Here is a 22,592-nt window from a genome sequence, read left to right on the forward strand (position 1 = left end):
ATTAAAAAGAAAAAAAAAAAAAAAAAAAAAAAAAGTGTTGATCACATATATATATATATATATATATATTATATTTATAGGATAAAAAAAAAATATATTTATAAATATATGAAAATAAGATGAATTAAAAATTTTAAAATATTAAAATTTCATAATATTTTTTCTAAAATATATTATGTATGTGTGTCAGTTCTTTTATTTAAAGATATATTTAAAAAACAAACAAATATATAAATAAATGATATTATCTTTTTATAATAATACATATGATATCCTTTTTTTTCAGTAATATATATATATATATATATTGCATTCTTTTCTTATTCTCAATATAAACATATTTATTTTTGTATATATTATTTTATTATCTTTATAATTTTTCAATGGGTTTCATACCTAAGAGTTCCATACATAACTGAAAAAAAAAAAAAAAAAAAAAAAATATACATACAAATATATTATATATATATATATATATATATATATATATTTTGTTATACCTTTAATAACGATTTCGTTATTGAACATAAAAGTAATCGTGACTTTTCATTTTCACTATTCAAAACTTTGCAGTTTTCATAAAAAGCTGTAAAGGTAGTGGTTAAATCGTACATATATTCTGCAAGTCTATAAAAAAAAAAAAAAAAAAAAAGAATAAATGAAAGAATGCATAAAAGAAAGAAATTTCGTATTTATAAAAAAATATATATATATATATATTTTTTTCCTTACTTATGAACTAGCATATTTTTTAATATATAATAAAAGATATCTGGGAATTTCAAAATATGTAATCCTAAATTTATTTCGTACATGTTAGTTAAACTTAACTCCTCTAAAATAAAAAGAAATGAAATATACACATATATATTACATACATATTATATATATATATATATATATATTATTATTATTACACAACTTTTTATATTGAAATTATATATTTATATAAATTCAAAATATATATATTTATGTGTATATATATCATGTATTTATATGTTTTAGAACCTTTTGATATATCTTCCACATTTATGGTGGATTTTCTAAAAATTGAACATATTCTTGAATAACCATATATTATATATATACCCGTATTTCCTGAAAAAAGAATAAATAAATATAAATATATACATATATGATATGTATAATATAGAATTTTTTTTTTTTAAACACTTTATATATTTAGGAATATGTCTTTTTTATAAATTACCTTTTACATTTAACATATTATCATATGAAAATTTATAGTCTGAGTTTCTGTGCTGTTTTAAATCGAAGTATTTTATGGCGCTAACACATAAGGATTCACTTAATTGGTCTATATCTACATCTAAAATATAAAAATGAAATATACATATATATATATATATATTAACTCACATACATAGAACATCAAAATATATATATTTTTATTTATTTTTTTTTTTTTACTTTCGAAGTAGCTCTTTTCTTCTTCACTTTTTCTTTCAATTCTCTGCAACAAGTCGCGCTTTGCTCTTTCTGTTCCTTCATTAATTAAATTAATCAATTTAACAGTTGTTCCACTTCGGGTTTTAAATTTTTTACTATCTTCATTTAAAACAAAACCAAATCCTACATGCATTAACTTTGCATTTTTATCTCCCCAATTCGTTTTTTTAACTAAATCAAAAATTGTTTCAAAATGTGTTACTTGACCAATATCAGTAACATATATAATACAATTGCAATTTAATTGTGTTAATCTATAATGCAATGCAGCTACATCTGTAGAATCATAACCATATCCACCATTAGATTTTTGTAAAAATAATGGTACTTTAAAATTTTCTGATTGATAACATAATGCATCTCCTATATTTATTAATAATTTATTTTCCTTTAACAAATCCATAACATTCGATAACATAGGTATATAGAATGATTCACCAACATACTTTAATTTTATATCTAATATTTTATATAACTTATCAAACTCTTTTTTACTACTTTCACATAATTTATTCCATATGAATTTACAATCTTCATCATTGTTTTGTAATTTAATTGCATTTTCTTTGGATGATTCTTCAAATTCTTTATCGGCATCATACATTTTTTTAGATTCCTGATATAAACTTGTTAAATTACTTAAATCTGGCATTTCTTCTTTAAAATTCGGATAATGTGTTTTTATATAATTTATAATCATACCAAATTGAGTACCCCAATCACCTACATGATTAACTCGATGCGTATTAATTTTTAAAAATTCAAATACTCTACATATACTGTCACCTATTATAGTTGATCGTAAATGACCAACATGCATCTCTTTAGCTATATTTGGTGAAGAAAAATCAACCAATACATTACCATAATTTTCATTACTTTCCTTTATATCATTTATATTTACACTTATATCTATATTTTTACCATTAAACAATTTTTTTAATGATGTCTCAATATACTCCTTTGATAACTTCACTGTTATAAAACCTTGTGGTGACGATTTTATTTCATCAAATATAGTTTCGTTTATATTGGAAATTATAAATTCTGATATTTTTTGGGCATTTTCATACTTTAATTCCTTTCCATATTTTTTATAAATATTTATAGCGTTATTGCCTAAAAAAAAAAAAAAAAAAAAAAAATACACATATATATAAGATATATTTCATATATACGTGCATTATAACATTTACATATAATTATAACAGAATATATATTTTATTTATTATATTATTTTATTTATATTAATATGTTTGTTATTTTAATAAAATTTTTTTTTGGCTAGCATTGATATTTCTGTATGAACGGGTCAGGTAAAAAAAATAAATAAAATAAAACAAAATTAATATATATATATATATATAATATTACATTGAAAATGTCCAAATTTAAGATTGGCATAAGTAACAATAGCATCTTCACAAATAGAAGGGAAACATTTTTGAATAGAATTTTGAAATATGGTTTTTATCTTCTTTGTTAAACATTCCATTGTTATCAAACAAGAGTAATGTGACAATTAAAAAATATACAAATGGACAAAAAAATATATACATAAATATATATATATATATATATTAAATCTATAATAGTCTAGGTAGTTGAATAAAAAAATAATAGTATTATAATTTATATATATATATGATAATATTAAGATAATATCCACAACAATATATAAACATGTGAATAAAATAAGAGCAAAATATATTACAATAAAAAAAACAACTAAAACGATAATTAAAATAATAATATGTATGTATTAAAATTTAAAAATAAGTTGACATTTCAATATATTATTATTTTTTTTTTTAAATAAAAATATTTATATACATACATACATAAATATATATATATATATATATGTAAAAAAAAAAAAAAATTCTTGTAGAATATATTTTAAAAAAATATAAAAATATATTTTTACAAGTTAAAAAAAAAAATTGTCAAAAAAATATTTGAAAAAAAGATTTATTTATATATATGTTAAATTAAAATTAAATTAAATAAAATTTAAAATAAAATTAATTTATGGATGAATTAAAAAAAAAAGAAAAAGAAAAAGAAATTATTTTTGATAGTATAAATTTTATCATAGCTTAAATTTAAAATAAAAATTTTTATTATTAAAATATAAGAAATATAAAATTTAGTTATATTTATATATAATAAAATTAGAATGTTTCTTCTTTCTTTTTGTGGCTTGTATTTTATTATATATATATATAATATTTTTTTTTTATACGAAAGACTATTATATATTTATATATATTTATTAATTATATATGTAATAAATTATTTTCTGTTTATATGTATTTTTTTTTTATTTATCATGTTACCCAAGGAAAACAAATTCCCATATAATATAAAATGTTATGCTTTCTTTAAAAATATATATTATTATATTAAATAGGAAATTTATATTTTTTATTTTTTTTTTTTTGCTTTTTATGTAAAATGTAATATTTTTATTGGTTAAAAAATATATACATATATATATATATATATAAAATTAATTTATTTTTTTAAATATGAAATTATTATGTATAAAGATGATATAATAATTAGATATATAATATATATATTATACATATTAATTTATATTATATATATTTTTTTTGTTGTAAAAAATATAAGATCCTTTTAATATAATATAGTATATAATTAGATCAATACTATTATTAATGATAATTAAAAAGAAAAAAAAAAAAAAAGAAATTTATTTGTAATTATGATATATACTTTATTATATATTTATATGTTTTTTTTTTTTTTTTTTTTTTTTTTTTATGCATTTTTTCGAAGCTTTAATATTGTAGACATAATATTTTCCAGATCTTCATAATTATCATCGTCTTCTTCATTTTCCGTACTTTTTTCTAATAATTTAATATTTTTTTCTGATGATGTATCATATGTTTTGTCATCTTTTATTATATCATGTTCATGAGTAATTGTTTTTACATCATTATCATTTTTTTTATTTATGATACGTTTATCAACTTCCATAAAACTGATTTTATTAATATGGTCTTTACTTTTATGCATTCCATTATAAATATCATTATTATTGTTATTATCATTTATTTTATTATTAATTATTTGTGTTGTTTTTATTGTATAATCATTATTCGTTTTATATTTTGGATCTTGCGTATCACAATTTTGAGAAATATCATTTTCTTGTTCCCCATCACTTGATGAAATAGTGGTCTCCTTAGAATAATCATAAATAATAATATTTTCTTCATCTTTATTGTTACATTGTATATCGCACTTATTTAAATGCTCTGGTGTTATCATATTATGTACACTTTTTGAATTGTTTATTAGATTATCCAATTCATCAATATATTTATCATCATTAGATAAATTATCATTTTTATATAAAAAATATTGTGAATCGTTTCTTATGAAATTTATATTTTCCTTACTGTTATTTTTTTTGCAACTATTTGATACATTGGATTTACTTATATTATAATTATTATTATATATATATTCATGATTCATTCCAATATTAATATTTTTATTGCTCGAATATTTTTTATAATCATTACTACTAATACGGTTGACAATTTGATTAAATGATGATTCATTTTTAGGTGCGATATTATCTTTTACCATACAAACATTTTTCTTATGATGCTGATCATTATGTTGTATATATTTATTATGAAATGTATTAGTTTGATAATTTATGTTTTCATTATAACCATAATTTAAAAATATGTTATCATCATTATTAGTTTCTTCATCCTTTTTATTAAATAGGGAATGATTTATATTATATGGAGTATTTTTATTATTACTTATGTTATAGTCTCTATCTCCTTTTGTTGATAATATATATTTACTTGTTTGTATATGATCAGAACTGATATCATTATGTTCCACGTGATAATTCTTATGATCATATGTGTTATCACATTCTTGTAACATATCAGGTGATATATTTTTTTTCAATTTAATAATAATTTCATTTTTTTCTTTTAACTCTTTTTCATAATGAACTATAATATCATTTTTTTGAATACAGCCCACTTTTAAATTTTCAATTTTTTTTTTTAAATTTATATTTTCTTTCATTAAATAATTAATAACATTCAAATATTTGTTTAACAATAATTTAGCATTTACCTTTTGATTAGTAGAATAATCAATTATTAATTCTTTATTTATTAATTTCATAACATCATTGTTTATCTTGTTATTGCTTTTCTTTTCTTCCTTTACCTTTTCTTGTAGTTTTGTAGTAAATGATGTAATAATAGATTTTTTATTTTTACTCATGCTTATTATGATAAAAGAGGAATATTCTCTTCCTTTGTCTTTCTTTTCTTCTTTTTTTTTTTTTTTTTTTTTTTTTTTGTTAACATAAAGGTTCTTATTGATATTCTTTAATACTTAATTTTAAGAAATGTAAAAGGAGATGTTGAATGTATAATAAAAAAAAAATAAAATAAAATAAATAAAATAGATATTAATATATTAACAAATGTGTATAAATGAATTATAAATAGAAAAACAAAATGCTTTACGAAAAAAATAATGCAATTAAAAATATATATATATATATATATATATATATATATTTTTTTCCATAACAAGAAATAGTTTTTATTTTTTTATTTTCTATAATATTAAAAAAAAAAATTATATTTTTATTATATAATCCTTTGTCTAATAATTAATATCATATTATATTTAATTATTTTTTTTTTTTTTTTGATGAACGATTTGTCTATCCATCTTATATGTCAGTACAGCATATACCTATTCCTAGATTATTCTCTGATGAATATGGTAATATGATATTATTAACATCTAAAGAAAATTTTCTTAGAACACTATATACTCCAATATATAATTCCATCTTATTACATAAATGATAATTATTAGGACAAGATAATATAGCTGTATTCATATCACAATGGAAACATCCAAAATATATAAATGAAGGTTCAATACCACTTAAGGAAGCTGAGGCTTCACTTTGTATTTGATCAGTACCTATACTTAAATTATATATCTTTAATTCATCTAATAAAAAAGGGAAATCACAAGAATCTACAGAATATGGGGCTCCACCAATATATATAGGGGAATCATTTGTTTTTGTAATACCTTAAAAAAATATATAATATATATATTTATTATTTTATGGAATAATAAATATGTTAAATATGTTATATATGTACATATAATAAATATTGTGTATATATAACATAATCATTTAATATATTTTATCTTTTTAATATTTTTATAACCTTCAGTCAAATAACTTGAATCTAAGATTCCATCAACAAATAGTCTTACATGGTTTATATGTCTAACGACTTATAACAATAAAATGATATATATGTATGTATATTTATGTGTGTATACATTTTAATTATATTTTTATGTAATATAACGTACCTGCCATATGATACCATTGATGATGCCTTAATTTAAAATTACTCAAAAATTCTTCACCGGCTATATATATACATATTAAAAATATATATATATATCAAAGATTTATATAAGAACCATATCATTTTCCTATTTAATTTTTATATAATTGTAGGCATTAATATTACCAGAGTTTGTACTTGATGAAGTACTCAAGACAATTTTGATTCTTCCACTCTATCATTAAAAGAAAAGAAAATTTTCTTATTTTTTATTCACTTATAATATGGATACACATAAGAGATATATATAAATGTTTGTTAATTATGTGTATTTGAATGGATTTTTTCCCTTTTTAAATAATATATATATATATATATTTATTTTTTTTATATTTATTTAATTTTACTTTCGTATTTATTAAAATAGCTGGAGAGGATTCCTGGATTTTATCCTTTATAATTCCCTTCACGACAATTATAAAAATTGATAATTGATATGTTAGAATATTCAGAAATAAAATAATAATTAATATAGGTTTTTACCTTATGTATTACAGGACAGAATTTTTCTTCCATATTATTTTTCCTTTAAAATGTAGAGGATATTTAAGTAAATATATATATATATATATATATATATACATATATTAATGTGCTGATTTTATTTTTTTATACCTAGATATTTCATCTTGTAGTAGATATATAAAAAAGGTATATGAAAAATCAACACTCTTGAAATATTCATCAGAATGTGGTATATATATATAATTTTGCCTGAACAATGCAGAATTCCCACTTCCTCCAAATCCAGATGAAGCAAAAAATTTTCCATGGGCATGATTCCTATTACCAGTAGCATCAACAGGCATTAAACTATCAAACGAGATATGTGTAGAAATACCTATATAGAAAGAATACATAATATGCAATAAACATATAAATATTTTATGTACTCTCTATGGATGAGATAACCATAATAACGAAATTTAAAACAATTATAAAAATCATAACATTTTAACCATATGGTTTTGCAGATGGTAATAATATTTTTTGTCCATTGTTAATACATATGGAAGTATCTATAGAAACATCACATTCTGGTGGTTTTAGACTTAGATCACATTTATATTGATTATATATATATAACCATAATAAAATTAGATACCATATTTTATAAGGATGTAATAACATCGTATACATACATATAAATTAATGTATATTTTTAATAGTAAATACAAGGTGAAATATAAAAAAAAAAAAAAAAAATATACATACATACATACATACATACATATATATATATATATATATATATATATATATATATATAACAGTTATGTCTTTATTATATTAAAACTATTGTTTTGGGATTTCTATAAATAAATTATAGCAGAATAAGCTATGGTCTGAATAAATAAATTTCAATATACATATATATATATGTATATATTTATAGTATACTTTAATAATTTTATATTTACTTTATAATTTTTTCTAATTTAAATTCCCATTAATGTATATACATCAACATTACCTTGTATATCAAAGCAATTTTTTTTGTCTTAAAATGTATTTTTTATTTTTATTTATAATTAAGTCTTATATAAAATACACCTATAAAAAAAAAAAAAAAAAAAAAAAAAAAAAAGAGTTATGCTTAGGTTGTTCAATGATACTGTAAAAAAAAATATAACAAGTATAACAAATATCAGGGAATGATATAAAAAAGGATAAATCATATACAAAAAAAAAAAAATATATGTATATATTTATATATTGATAGAATATATCCTTCAAGGATATTAATATAAATTTATATGAGTGAAAATAAAAAAAATTGATAAATATATTTTATATTTCAAAATTATATTACATGTTGTATCACATATATATATATATATTATATATTATAAAAAATCCATTTCACAAAATTTTTGAGGTCGTACCCATTTTTTAGTTAGAATAAAAATGCAGCTTTTTATCGAATGAACCTAATATAAGTAATGCCTTTTTATTTGCATCAATATTATTCGAATTTACGTCATCAATTGAGGGACATATATAATTTTTTAAAAGTTGAAAGCATCTAATTTTAAATCCATTATTTATAGTATTAATAATATTACCACTTTTTATATCAAAAATTAAAATATATGTACCATGTACTTTATCTTCTGATGTTACATAAATAAAATTACCACTTATATCTATTTGTATTGTAGGAAAAGATAATGAATTTAATACACACCCGTAAATTATTTTTATTATAGATTCTTCTTTAAAGGAATATACAAATATTTTTGATGTATCTGTACATATAACTAATATATTTTTATTTTTATGATAATCTAATGCTAAAATATTATGTTTTTCATTTTTCGATTCATCATTTTCATTTTTGTTATCTTTATTTAAATCAAAAAGGTATAATTTATTTTCTATAATATAATTAGCACTATTCATAAAAATTATATGATTACTATTAAGCATAGATATTATGATTACTTCTTTGTTATTATGTTTAACCCATAATATATTAGTTGGTATATCAGGTAGACCTATAATTTTTTTTTTTTCATATGTATAGTTTGTTGTATCATCATATATGTTATTATTATTATTGTTACTATAAATGTCGTCAGTGTTTTTATTCATTTTATTATTTGATACAATTTTTTCATAAATAATTAAATTTTTATCATTAGCTATAGAACAAAATAAAGAATAATCTTCATTAAATAAACATTGTATTGAATATTTCATATGGTATTTTAATATATCTTTTAGAAACATATATGGATTATCATTATTTATTGTTGTATCAAGATTTAAATCATTTGTTTGTATGAATTTATTTTTTATACTTTCAATTTTATTCATATTAATTTGACAAATACATATATCTCCATTCATGGTTGAAACGATGAATAAATTATCTTGATAGTTAATATCTATATGCATAACTGGTGACCCTAAGGATATATGTTCTAACTGTTGATATAAATATATATTATAATCATTATGATATTCTTCTTTTTCATTTATATCATTATTTCCATTTTGTTCCTTTGCTTTTTTTTTATTTTCATAAATGATTAAAAATAAATTGATACTTCCATTTGCATAACCAACTAAAAGGAATAATGGAAAGAATCTTTGAAAAAATATAATATTTTCAGAGTTTATATGTTTATAATTTTGTTTATAATATATATCAATATATTTAATACATAAAATATTTGACGGCTTATTGACCTTATCATTTATATTATTTGATATATCATTATGTACTATGGTTACATTTAACTTTTTATAAATTTCTTTTTCTTGAGTAAAATATGTATCCCAGTTATATGACTTCATATTTACTTTTTGTGTCACAATGTTTGTATTATTTAATTTTAAACATTCATATTCTTTATTATCATTACTGAGAAAAATATTTTCTTTTTTTTCCTTCATAAAAGGTATGGTGAGGGAATTATTTTGGTCGGTTTGATACATATATTCATCGAAGTTATTAATTGAATAATTATCATCATTATTATTATTATTATTATTAATATTATAATTTTCATACATATCGCTTCTCTTATCGTTCATATTTTTTACCTTATGAACATTTTGCAAATGAGCATATTTATCTTTCATATCCTGATCAAATAGATCAATAGCTTTACACAGTATAGAATTGTTCATTTTATTCATAGTATAAATAAAGAATGTTTTATCAATATCTTCAAAATCTTCATCTTCTTCTTCTTCGTCTCTTATATTTTCATCATCTGAAATATCCTGATTATTTTGATCTAAAAAATATAAATCATAATCTTCTATATAATCTATTTTACTTTCTTTTTTTAATTCATTCAAACTATTTTTCATTCCAATTTTATTCAAGAAATCATATACAAATTGTATATTCCTGAAATATTTTTTATTGTATTCTATAAATTCTTTTCTCATTTTTAAAAATATAGAAATAATAAACGTCACAATATTTTGCCAGCCATCAAAATTATATATATATTATATTAATACTATATTTCTATGACTTTTTTTTTAATACATTCAACTAAAGATATGGAACACGAATACGTCAAAAATTAAATATATACTAAATATATATATATAAATTTATTTATATATTTATTTTCTTATACTCATTTAAAACTGTACATCCTAATATTTTTAAAATAACATAAAAATTCCATGTTGCAATATATTTTAATATTATTGGAAAAAAAAAAAAATAATAAAATAAATAAAAAAAAAAAAAAAAGAAAGAAAGAAAGAATTTTGTTTATATATATATATAAACAAATGAGATAATATTTTTTATTTCAAGTATTCCAATAATCATCCTTTTCCTGTGAACATAATTTTTATTCCCTAGGTAAAATAATACATATATATATATATATATATATATATTAAAATAATATAATATATATTTAATAGTATTTATATTTCATTATTATTAAAAATTAAAATAAATATAATAATAAGTATATTTATTTATATATATTATATATATATTTGACCATTTATTTTATAGGATAATAATTATACCAACGGATTTATACTATTATAATTAAAATGTTGTATATGTCATTTGATAAAATAAGGCCAGATGTGTAGAAAAAAAAAAAATATATATATATATATATATTATAATTTTATATACATTTTTTTTACAGTTGCATATTTTTTTTATTTTTTTTTTCTTTTAAATATAAAACCATCTCTCTATATGTTTTAGTCTTTGTAGAAATGAAGATGTTTAATTTGCATGAATGTGAGTATATGTGAAAAAAATAAAATAAATGATTGAATAAATGAAAATTATTTAATGATAATGTTCTTCTTACATGTGATAATAAATATTATATATATATATATATATATATATATTGACACACATGTATTTCAATATTTTTATAATATTAAAGAATGCATATACTTACAAACTTTTGAATTTTTTAATATGCCTTTAAAATAAAAATTCTATTTATTATTTCTTTTATAAAATAAAAGAAATATATATATATATATATATATATATGTTATCATTTGATAAGATTTTTATAATAACTCTTTAAAAATACTATATGGATACACATTTTATAATTTAAAAAATTTTGAAATTTTATATTTTAATTTTTTTTTAATATTTGCATTTCAATTTTTTTTTGTTTTATTATTCGATGCACTATATATAGAAATATATTCGTATTTTATTAAATTCCATATATTAATAAATAAAAATATAATAATATATATAATAAAATAATTACAAAAAAATAGTTTTTTTATATTTATTATTATTCTATTTTTCGTATATAGAAAAATTAAATATAATTATATAATATATATATATATTTTATGTTCAACTTTAGTTTTTTATTTATTTTATTTTAATTTTTTTTTTTTTTTTCTTTTTTTTTTTGTTGTATTTTTTATACGAAATATTTATTTTATTATTCTTTCCTCAAGATTTTGTAAAATATAATTTCCAATATATTATTATTTTATTTTTCTACATATTTTTGTTTTTTCTTTATATATATATAAACATCTTTTTGTTATAAAAAAATATACATTTGTATATATTTTTGCATGAACATATTTTTTTGTACTTTTTATGAAAATATGTAATAAATAATTTTTGTTATATTTTTTTTATAATATACATGATATATCTTTGGATTTTTATTTTTTCAATACATGATATATTATATGAATCTACATAAATAAGTATATAAAAAAATTTGAACACAATTACACATAATAACACTTTGAAATGTAAAAATAAATGAATAATATTGTTATATATATATATATATATATATATATATATATATATATATTTAAATTGATCCAATTTTGTTATTGTATAATTTATATATATATACATATATATATATGTAATATAAAATAATATATATAAATTAATATATATATATATATATATATATATATATATGTATATGCTTTATTTTATAATTATATGCAAGGTTAAGGATAATATGGAGGAGGTTTTTCCTTTTTCTTTTTTTTTTTTCCATTTTAAAAAAGAAATTAAAGGGAAATTAACATTCATGTGAAATATTATAATAAAATATGGATTTATAAAAAAATAGGAACCGTAATTTTTTTTTTGAATATTTTACAGTAGTCTATATAATATATATATATATAACATTAATGAATAAATGTTATAATATTTGTTTTATATATATATTTTTTATTTTTATTTTATTTATTAATTCTTTTTTTCTCGTCAATGTTTTTTTAAAGCCTTTTCCTTCACTTTATTTTTACAAGTTTCCATAGAAGAAAAAAAAAATAAAAAGAGAAAGGAAATTATAGTATAAAAAAATAAAGTTGAAAAGGTAAAAAAAAATATATATATATATATATATATATATATATATATATATTTATGTACATATATTTTTGTATACATTTTTGAATAGTACTTAATATAGTGGTATAATAAACCCTTGAATGATTCTTTGTTTTTATAAATTTTTCGATCAACAAAGGTTACATATATATATATATATTTATTTATTTTTATATTTATTTATATGTGTACTATCTTATAGTATGAAAGATTTTATAGATAAAAACACAAAACATATTTATGAAAAGCATATAGAAAATAAAAGTAAAAATGATAATAATATAATTGATAATAATAAAGAAAGTTTTCATACAAATGTGAATTCAAATAACCATATATATAAAATGAAAAATTGGTTAAATAAAAAAGAAAAAGATAATAGTAAGAAAAGTTTGTTGAATATGGATAAAACATATAAAGAAGAAGATGATAGAAATGTATATTATAATAATGATAATATGTCTGTAGATAATAATAATAATAATTATAATAAGGTACCTAATGATGATTATATAAATAATGATAAGAATAAAATAATATTTCATCATTTTCGTAATACAGAAAGGAAAACATATTATAATGGTATGGTCAAAGGTAGAGAAATGTTATATAAAAATATAAAAATGAATGAAAATAAAACTAATCCAATACCTAATATTAATTTAACTAATTATTTATTAGTACCTGATGAAATTAGACATAAATATACAAAAACATATTTATTTCAAATATCGAAAAGATTATTAGTTATGAAAAAACCATGGAGATTACCAAAAAATGTAGAATTACAAATAAATAATGTATATCATTTATCAAATTATATAAAAGTTTTAGAAAGAATAGCTAGTGAATATTTAAATGATCCACCTATTAATTATTATTATAGAGGTTTAGAATTATATAATAAAAATGTTTTTGCAAATATAGATTATTTATTAAAAAAAGTAGATATAAAAGAAGATACTAAAACTGTTCATTTAAAAAATCTTATTAAAATAAATGAATATTATTATGATCTAAGTACATTTGGAAAATCACCTAATACTATATTTTATCAATCATATGTTATTTTAGATATACATTCTAATACATTAACTTTAGAAGATGAATATGAAAACCTTTTTGATTCACAAATATTAAATTATGGATATGGAGAAAAAGAATATCCTAATTTAAAATATTTATTAAGTATATGTAGTTCTATTTTATTTTGGTTAAATTTTAATAAAAAAGATAATTTTGCAATTATTAATTATCATAAAATTAGTTCTTTTATTCTATTAATTTTTTCATGTGCTATGCTAGCCATTGATAATTCTTTAACATTTGATCAAATACAAGAAATTCTCTATAAGTCCTCAAAAATTAATAGTAATGATAATGAAGATGATAATACTAATAGTGATACATCTTCGAATTATTTTTCAAATCAAATTCATAATAATAATATTTCCGAACAACACAAAAATAATGTACATGACAAAAAGGGGAGTACTTATAGGATGGATAATCACACCGACCAAAATGATAATAATAATAATAATAATAATAATAGTAATAATAATAATTATAATAGTAATATTTGTCAAGATGAAAAAAAACATGATGATATTGTTCTTAATAATAATTTATTAATTCCTAAATCGATATCTAATGAGAAAAGGGAATGCCTTGAAGTAAATCCAAATTTATATCTACCCACCTATAATTATTTTGAAGAAACTAAACTAAACAAACCCATAAATAAAGATGAAAAATGTAGTGAATCTACTACGGAATACAAAAAAAATTATGCTCATAATTATAATGAAAATATTCCTCATACAATAAATGTAAATAAAAAAAATGTACTATATGAAAACGAATTTGATGATATCAAAAATAAAAAAAGTAAAGATGATAAAGTTTCAAGTACATCGTGTGGTATGGATTCATTAAATAAAGACACTAATAAAACAAATAATAAATTTAAAGATCATCATTTCTGGATCCCCTTTGATTATTGGAAGGCATCGCATAAAAGATATTTTCATTATATGTATGATTTAATAAAGAATAAAAATAAAAGAGTTGAAAATAATCCTTTCAAAATAAAAAGTATTATATTTACAGATTATGCCCCTTGTTCGGTTTCTATTGAGATTTATGAAATTATTTATAAGGATAATTCGGAATTGAATTCGGATCTGCTTTATGAAAGCGAAGAAAATGATGAAAGTGAAGAAAATGATGAAAGCGAAGAATATTATGATAGTGAAGAAAATTATGAAAGCGAAGAAAATTATGAAAGCGAAGAAAATTATGAAAGTGAAGAAAATTATAAAAGTGAAGAAAATTATAAAAGTGAAGAAAATCACAAATGTGATGATAAATATAAATATATAAATACAAATACGAATAATTTAAAAGGTTCCGATAAGGTTCATCCAAGTAATAAAACTTTAAAACATTATTCTTTTGAAAAAGATGGGACAGGATTGAAATATGAGGAAAAAGGCTTATGGATTTATTCTGATAGGGAAAAAAAATTAGTTCCTGCTGAGAGAATAGCAAAAGATGAATTCAAAAAATGTTCAAACGATGAAAACGTTGATAATACTAACAATAGTGATTATAATAGTGATGATGAGGATGATGAAAAACATTTATGTGAGTGTTCAATAAATAAACATCACGGAAGAAAAAAGAAGAATAAAAAAAAAAAAAATATAAAACTAAGCGTAGAGCATTTTAATCAAACTGTTTATCCAAATGAAAATATTAAAAATATTAAAAATATTAGAAATAATAAAAATATTAAAAATAATAATAATTATATAAATATAATAAATAATAAGATATATAGAAAAAATTTTAGTTGTAATGTATCAAGTCTTGAAACCAAACAAGCAAACCTTTTACATATAAATAATACACCTAAAATAGATTTTGATATATCCCATTTAAATCAAAAAGAGAACAAAAAAAAAAAAAAAAAAAAAAAAAAAATATTAAATGATAAAAATAGTGTAGAAGGTATAAATTATAAAAAGGATATACCTTTTAATAATAAATCTTTAATATGTTTATCTGATAATAAAATTAATAGTTCAATTAATACACTTAATGTATTTAATGAAGAGGATTCATTAACATCTATAAATCAACATTCTGAAATACATTCTAGAGTACAATCAGAATTTGATAAAGTTGAAAAAAGTGTAACTCATTTATGGAGTAACTCTAATTTCCCATTAGAAAATAAAATAAAAAAGGTAAGTTCTGTTTTTTCTCCTAGAACTATTAATTCAAATTCATCTTGTAAATCTATTTCTTTTGTTGATAAATTGACAAGTTCTAAAAGAGATGATGTTAGTTCTGGTAGGAGTATACAGACAAGTGAAAGTAAACAATCCTTTTCTGATAACCATAAAAATATCATATATGATAATTTTGATGAGAAACAAAATAGTTCACTTTTTTATAATAAATCACAAATATTTCATAAGGATGAAAATAATATGAAAAATGACTTTAGTGAGTATTTACAAAAAATGGAATCAAAAAGAAAAACAACACAGCAAATACATCATCAACAAGATATAAAACAAAATGTAGATGAATATTATCATTTGAAGAAAGACAAAAAAAAAAATAATAAATACAAATTATATGGATTATTAAAAAATAATTACATAAAGGGTAAGGAAAAAGATACAAATGATAATGAAGTTGAAGATATGTCCAATATAAAGCATGATAATTATTTAGATGAAAATATGAAAAAGAAAAAAAAAAAAATAAAATCAGAAGAAAAAGGTAAAACAAATTCATCCAAATGTGGATATGAATATTTTTTAAAATGTAATCCTATTAATTATAATGTAGTGTCATCTTATGAAAAAAATAAAAAAAAATATATCACTATTGATTTTACTCATGATGCAGAAGGTAATGTAAAAGAACATATAATATGTGGTGATATATTAATATTAATAGGACATAAAAATATAGAGAAATTTCATAAAGGATTTTCAAGTTCATATTCATTTCATACTGGTTTTTTAAAAAAAGGATCATCAGAAATTCTTCATCTAAAAAAAGAAGATATGGATATAAATATTAATTATGATAATTATATTCCTGATAATATGAAAATATCAATTATTCTAGATGCAGCTACGAAAGAAGATTGTTTAAGGTCATATAAAAAAACTTTAAGAAGTAATAACAAAATGGAAGAATTAGAAGCTTTGAAAAACCTCGAAAAGAGAAAATCATTTGTTTTAAATGATTCTGAAAGTGTAATAAATATGTTACGTGATTTTCCTAGTGAATTTTCTCCATCAGAAAAAACGTATGATTATTTTGAGAAAATTAATTCGATAGAAAAAATGATAAAATGTGGAAGGAAGTCGGATGTTACAAATGAAAATTATGGATCTACCGAAAATAATGAAAGTTTAAATGAGTTAGTAAAAAATGAAAAGAATAAAAATGAAATAGATGATAAAAAGGATAAACATAAAATGGATGATAAAAAGGATAAACATAAAATGGATGATGAAAGGGATAAACATAAAATAGATGATGAAAAAGATAAACATAAAATAGATGATGAAAAAGATAAACATAATATAGATAATCCATATGATAAACATCAAATAGATGATGTAAAAAACAATATTGTTGAACAAAATAACCAAATAGCTAACAAAACAAATATCTATGAATCCATTGTTGAAAAACATTATTATAACCATTCAGATATTGAAACAAATAAAGGACAAAAGATTGATATACAATATAATATTGAGAAAAATCATTTTGATAGTATTCAAAATGATCCACTTGAAGAAAAAGAAAAATTAAAGAATACATATAAAAAACATCATTCTTTTAGTAAAGTTAAAGAATTATATGAACAAGAAAGTTTAGATATATATAATAAAAAGAATTTAGATTTTAATTCGAGATCTCATTATAATGCTTATTCTGTTTTTAATGAAAAGGAACCTACCCTAAAATATAATGCAACTAATATAACACAATTGTTAACCTCTCTATTTGGTTTTAGAAATAGAGATGATAAATATTCATTAAATAAAAAACAAAGCATGTGTTCATTATTAACTTCTAAGAAATCATATTCCAACATTATTTCTCTTAAAGATTATTTGCAAAGACAATATGAAATAATCATTAAACCTGGTGAGAATATAACATCATTTGTTAAAAGTCATGTCATAAAAATAAATGTACCTTTATTAAATTTTTTGAAAAAAATAACGAATCTTTCGAATATTAAAATTCAATTATCTTTGAAATTATGTAATAATGACCTTAATAAATCATTAAATTTTATTGTTTGTATGTGGGGAATTAATATATTAAAAAAAAAAAGCTCTACGAAATACTCCTCTAGTTGGAATCAAATACCAGAATATCGTAGAGAGTTTAAAAGAATTTTAGGATATCATAATTTTAGTAGTAAATCATCTCTTGACACATCTAAATGTGTAAATAAAGTAGATAGTGTAAGTGAAATGGATAGTGCTAATTATACTAATATTTCCTATTATAAAATGTTAAAGGATGTTAAAAGTTTGTATGATGAAGGTTCCAAAAAAAGAGTACACACTGATGAATGTATATATAGAATTGAAGAAGATGAAAAAAACAAACAAGAAATTAATAATAATTATATTTTATCTCTTTTAAGAAAAAAAGAGAAAAACGAGATAGAGAAACATATAATAGATAAAAAAGATAAAATAAAAGATGAAAAAGAAACGGATTATAGTCCTAAGGATACATCATCTGATGTTACTACAAGTACAGATATGATGAAATTTACACAAGTGTATATAAACAAAAAGGAAAACAAAGAAAAGGGAGATAATCATGTACATAATAAAACAACAAAATCTGATATTGTTACGAACAAAAAGGAGAAGCACGAAGTAAATAATATAGAAGAGATACAAAAGAATGATACAGATATATTGATAAATAATGATGTGAATAAAAATAAGAATGATATGTTGAAAGATGATGATAATTATATTATTAGTAATAATAATAATAATATTAATATTTCTTTAAAAAAAACAATTGGAGAAAGTAGCTTTTTTTATGCTAAATTACCAAGTGGGGAACTTATCAAATTAAAAGTAAACGATTCGGTAGAATTAAGTACTCATGATAGCATGCCATTATTGTTAGTTGAACCCATAGATGATATAACTGATGAAAAGAAAAAATCCTTAACCGAATGGAACATTCTTTCAAAAATGAACTCTCAAACATTTAGTAAAGAAAATACAATGAATGATAATAATAATTTACATAAAGATTCTATTATTAACGATTTAGAAATAATGTACAATAAGTTGAATAAGAAGGGTAGTATTGAATCCACATTTAGTATGGAAAGTGAAGGAACTGTAACTTCAAGATTGTCACCTTCTCTTCCTGGTGAATCATTAACGTCTTTAGTTAATATGAAGGACAAATATGTAAAAGATGAAGAGGATAAAAAGGAAGCAGTAGTTGAAAACAAAAAGGAAATAAAAATTGAAGAGGAGAAAAAAGAAATAAAAATTGAAGAGGAGAAAAAAGAAATAAAAATTGAAGAGGAGAAAAAAGAAATAAAAATTGAAGAGGAAAAAAAAGAGCTAAACGTTGAAGAGGCAAAAAAAGAAATAAAAATTGAAGAGGACAAAAAAGAGGTAAAAGTTGTAGAGAACAAAAAAGAGGTAAAAGTTGTCGAGGACAAAAAAGAGGTAAAAGGTGAAGAAAAAATGGATGAAAAACAAAATAATATTACAAGTGAGGAAAACAAAGCTGCAAACGATAAACAAATTAAAGCGAAAGCTATTGAAGCTTTACTTAAACAATCCAAAGCAAAAAGACCACCCCCTCCATTACCTGCGGCACTATTAAAATCAGTGAATGTAGCAAAGGAAAAACCTGAAATGAAAGAAGAGGAAAATGGGAAGACAGAGAATAATACGAAATTAGCCTTTACAAAAAAAGGAGGGAAAAAAATCCCAGCTCCACCACCATTTTTACTAAAAAAAATGGGAGATAAATCCAAATGTGTTTTAAAAAAATGTCCAGAAGCTTTTGGTTTAAAAAAAGCAGCTAAAGTTCCAGAAAAACGTCCCCTAGGAATAAAATTACATTGGCAATTATTACCTACTCATAAAATTGAAGGTACAGTTTTTAATGAAATAAAAAGTCAAGAAGTAAAGTACAATTTGATTGATACCAAAGCAGTACATAAATTATTTGCAAGGGTAAAAGGAGAAAAGAAAATTATAAAAAAAAGTATAGATGATAAACAGAAAAAACCAGAAGAAAAATTAGTTACAGTATTAGATAGGACTAGGGCACAAAATATAGGTATATTATTAAGATTTCCAATGAGTACTCAAGAAATTGTTGATAAAATTAATTCTTTTGATCTGACAGATTTGAATGTAGAATTTTTACAAAAAGTATTACATATTATTCCATCAAAAGAAGAATGTGATGGTATATTACAAAAATTAGAAAATGAAAAAATAAAAGCAGAACAATTTAGAGATGTGGAAAGGAAATTAATACCATTTGTATATTTAGATAAATGTCAAAGTAAAATACAAATATGTTTATTTTCTTTAAAATATGATAAAATGATTAATGAAATAAATAAAGATTTAGATATATATGATAAAGCTGTAAAAGAAGTTAGATCTAGTATACGATTAAGATCCTTATTAAAAGCTGTTTTAAAATGGGGAAATTATGTAAATTATGGTATTAATGATAATGAAGATTTAGTTGCATTAGGATTTACTTTATCATCTGTTTTAAAATTAAGTGAATTTAAATCTTCTATTGATAGTAAAATAACATCTTTACATTATATTACTGTAACATTATGTATGTATCTTCCAAATTTAAATATGAACCTATTAGAAAATGATTTGTTATCTGTTTTGACCGCATCCAAAATGTCTTCTGAATCTATAGATATTATTTTCTCCTCCTTAGAAAAAGAAATTACTTATATTAAAGGACAGTTAAAAACCAACTATGAAGAAAAATTTAAAGAAAAAATGATATCTCTATTAGAAGATAGTGAACAAAAATATAATACAGCACAAAAACAATATGAACAAACTAAAAAAGATGTTAATGAATTAGGTATATACTTAGGTGAAGATATGCCAAAGAATGGTAATTTAGAAAATATTTTTATGATCTTATCATCAATTGTAGATAGCTTTACAAAATGTTATAAAGATATTTTAGCTAACCCTAAAAAGTTTTCAATCATGTTAAATGACGAAAACTTGTTAGATGATTATTATAATGTTTTCTGTAAAGGTAAAAAACGACCTATCATCAAAATGAATAGTATATCTACAAAATCGGATACTAAAGAAGACGATATGATCAAAAATAAAAGTATCCCAGATATTAAAATAAAAATTAATAAATCAAAAAGTGTCAGTCTAAAAAAAAATGATCATGGAAAAAGTACCATGTTTCAACTAAGAAATCAATTAATGCAAGATATACAAAATAGATCCATTCTAAAAAAGACATTTGTATTTTCTAATACATCAGGAAATGGATCTTCTTCTATTCAACCTACTCAGCAAAATGGAAAGGATAATAGTATAGAAAAAAATGAAGCTGAACAAAATATTAAAAAGGAGGAAGAATTAAAAAGTAATAATGATAACCAAATAAAGGAAGTCCAAACGTTAAATGAGGAAAGTAAAAATGTAAATGAAAAAAAAATAATGAATGATGTCATAACTGTGGAAAATAATTCTGATGAGAAGCAAAATAAAGATAACAAAGTGGAACATATAAATAATACATAAATTTGGAATAATTACGAAAATGGATAAATATAAATATATATATATAATATCCACCCTTTGATGTTATACTTCATATTAGAAATAACAATGTGTATATTTGTATTATATGTTATATCAAAATATTATTTGGCCCATTATTGTAAATTTTTTAAAATGAATATCCATGAGTAAAATAAAATAAAATACAAATAAACATTCGTAAAATATATTTATATATATGTTATTCATTTTTTAAGTAATTAAATAGATATCCATAAAAAAAATAAAAAAAAAAAAAAAAAAAAAAAAAAAAAAAAAAAAAGGTAATTTCTTATTGTTGATATGTTACTGATTTTTAAAATTAAAATTATAAACGAAAAAAAAATTGTCTTTTTTTTTTTTTTTTTATTATTATTATTGTTTATCATTATTTGTAATTTGAATAAAAAAAAAAAAAAATATAGAAAATTAATA

At 19.5% G+C, this 22,592-nt stretch overlaps 5 protein-coding genes across 5 annotated transcripts; 1 reads left to right on the forward strand and 4 right to left on the reverse strand.

Moving 5' to 3' along the window:
* Positions 1-370: 370 nt before the first annotated feature.
* On the reverse strand, positions 371-2,965 carry PGSY75_1218600 (putative arginine--tRNA ligase; the record flags this gene model as incomplete). Its single annotated transcript, XM_018786770.1, has 7 exons — positions 371-415; positions 501-627; positions 733-835; positions 1,009-1,098; positions 1,211-1,330; positions 1,432-2,589; positions 2,845-2,965. The coding sequence occupies 7 exons, from the start codon at positions 2,963-2,965 to the stop codon at positions 371-373; spliced, it is 1,764 nt and encodes a 587-aa protein (XP_018640635.1).
* Positions 2,966-4,257: 1,292 nt separating this feature from the next.
* On the reverse strand, positions 4,258-5,763 carry PGSY75_1218700 (hypothetical protein; the record flags this gene model as incomplete). Its single annotated transcript, XM_018786771.1, has 1 exon — positions 4,258-5,763. The coding sequence occupies one exon, from the start codon at positions 5,761-5,763 to the stop codon at positions 4,258-4,260; it is 1,506 nt and encodes a 501-aa protein (XP_018640636.1).
* A 460-nt stretch (positions 5,764-6,223) lies between these two features.
* PGSY75_1218800 (putative secreted ookinete protein) lies at positions 6,224-8,060 on the reverse strand (the record flags this gene model as incomplete). The annotated part of the gene is made up of 8 exons (XM_018786772.1): positions 6,224-6,597; positions 6,741-6,809; positions 6,892-6,951; positions 7,056-7,104; positions 7,277-7,333; positions 7,413-7,455; positions 7,545-7,770; positions 7,889-8,060. 8 exons carry the CDS (start codon positions 8,058-8,060, stop codon positions 6,224-6,226), a joined length of 1,050 nt encoding a protein of 349 aa, XP_018640637.1.
* Positions 8,061-8,822: 762 nt separating this feature from the next.
* Positions 8,823-10,835, reverse strand: PGSY75_1218900 (hypothetical protein; the record flags this gene model as incomplete). Its single annotated transcript, XM_018786773.1, has 1 exon — positions 8,823-10,835. One exon carries the CDS (start codon positions 10,833-10,835, stop codon positions 8,823-8,825), a length of 2,013 nt encoding a protein of 670 aa, XP_018640638.1.
* Positions 10,836-13,481: 2,646 nt separating this feature from the next.
* Positions 13,482-22,139, forward strand: PGSY75_1219000 (formin 2; the record flags this gene model as incomplete). The annotated part of the gene is made up of 1 exon (XM_018786774.1): positions 13,482-22,139. One exon carries the CDS (start codon positions 13,482-13,484, stop codon positions 22,137-22,139), a length of 8,658 nt encoding a protein of 2,885 aa, XP_018640639.1.
* Between the last annotated feature and the right edge of the window lie 453 nt (positions 22,140-22,592).

Source organism: Plasmodium gaboni, chromosome 12 (assembly GCF_001602025.1).
Source record: "Plasmodium gaboni strain SY75 chromosome 12, whole genome shotgun sequence".
Classification (NCBI taxonomy): Eukaryota; Apicomplexa; class Aconoidasida; order Haemosporida; family Plasmodiidae; genus Plasmodium; species Plasmodium gaboni.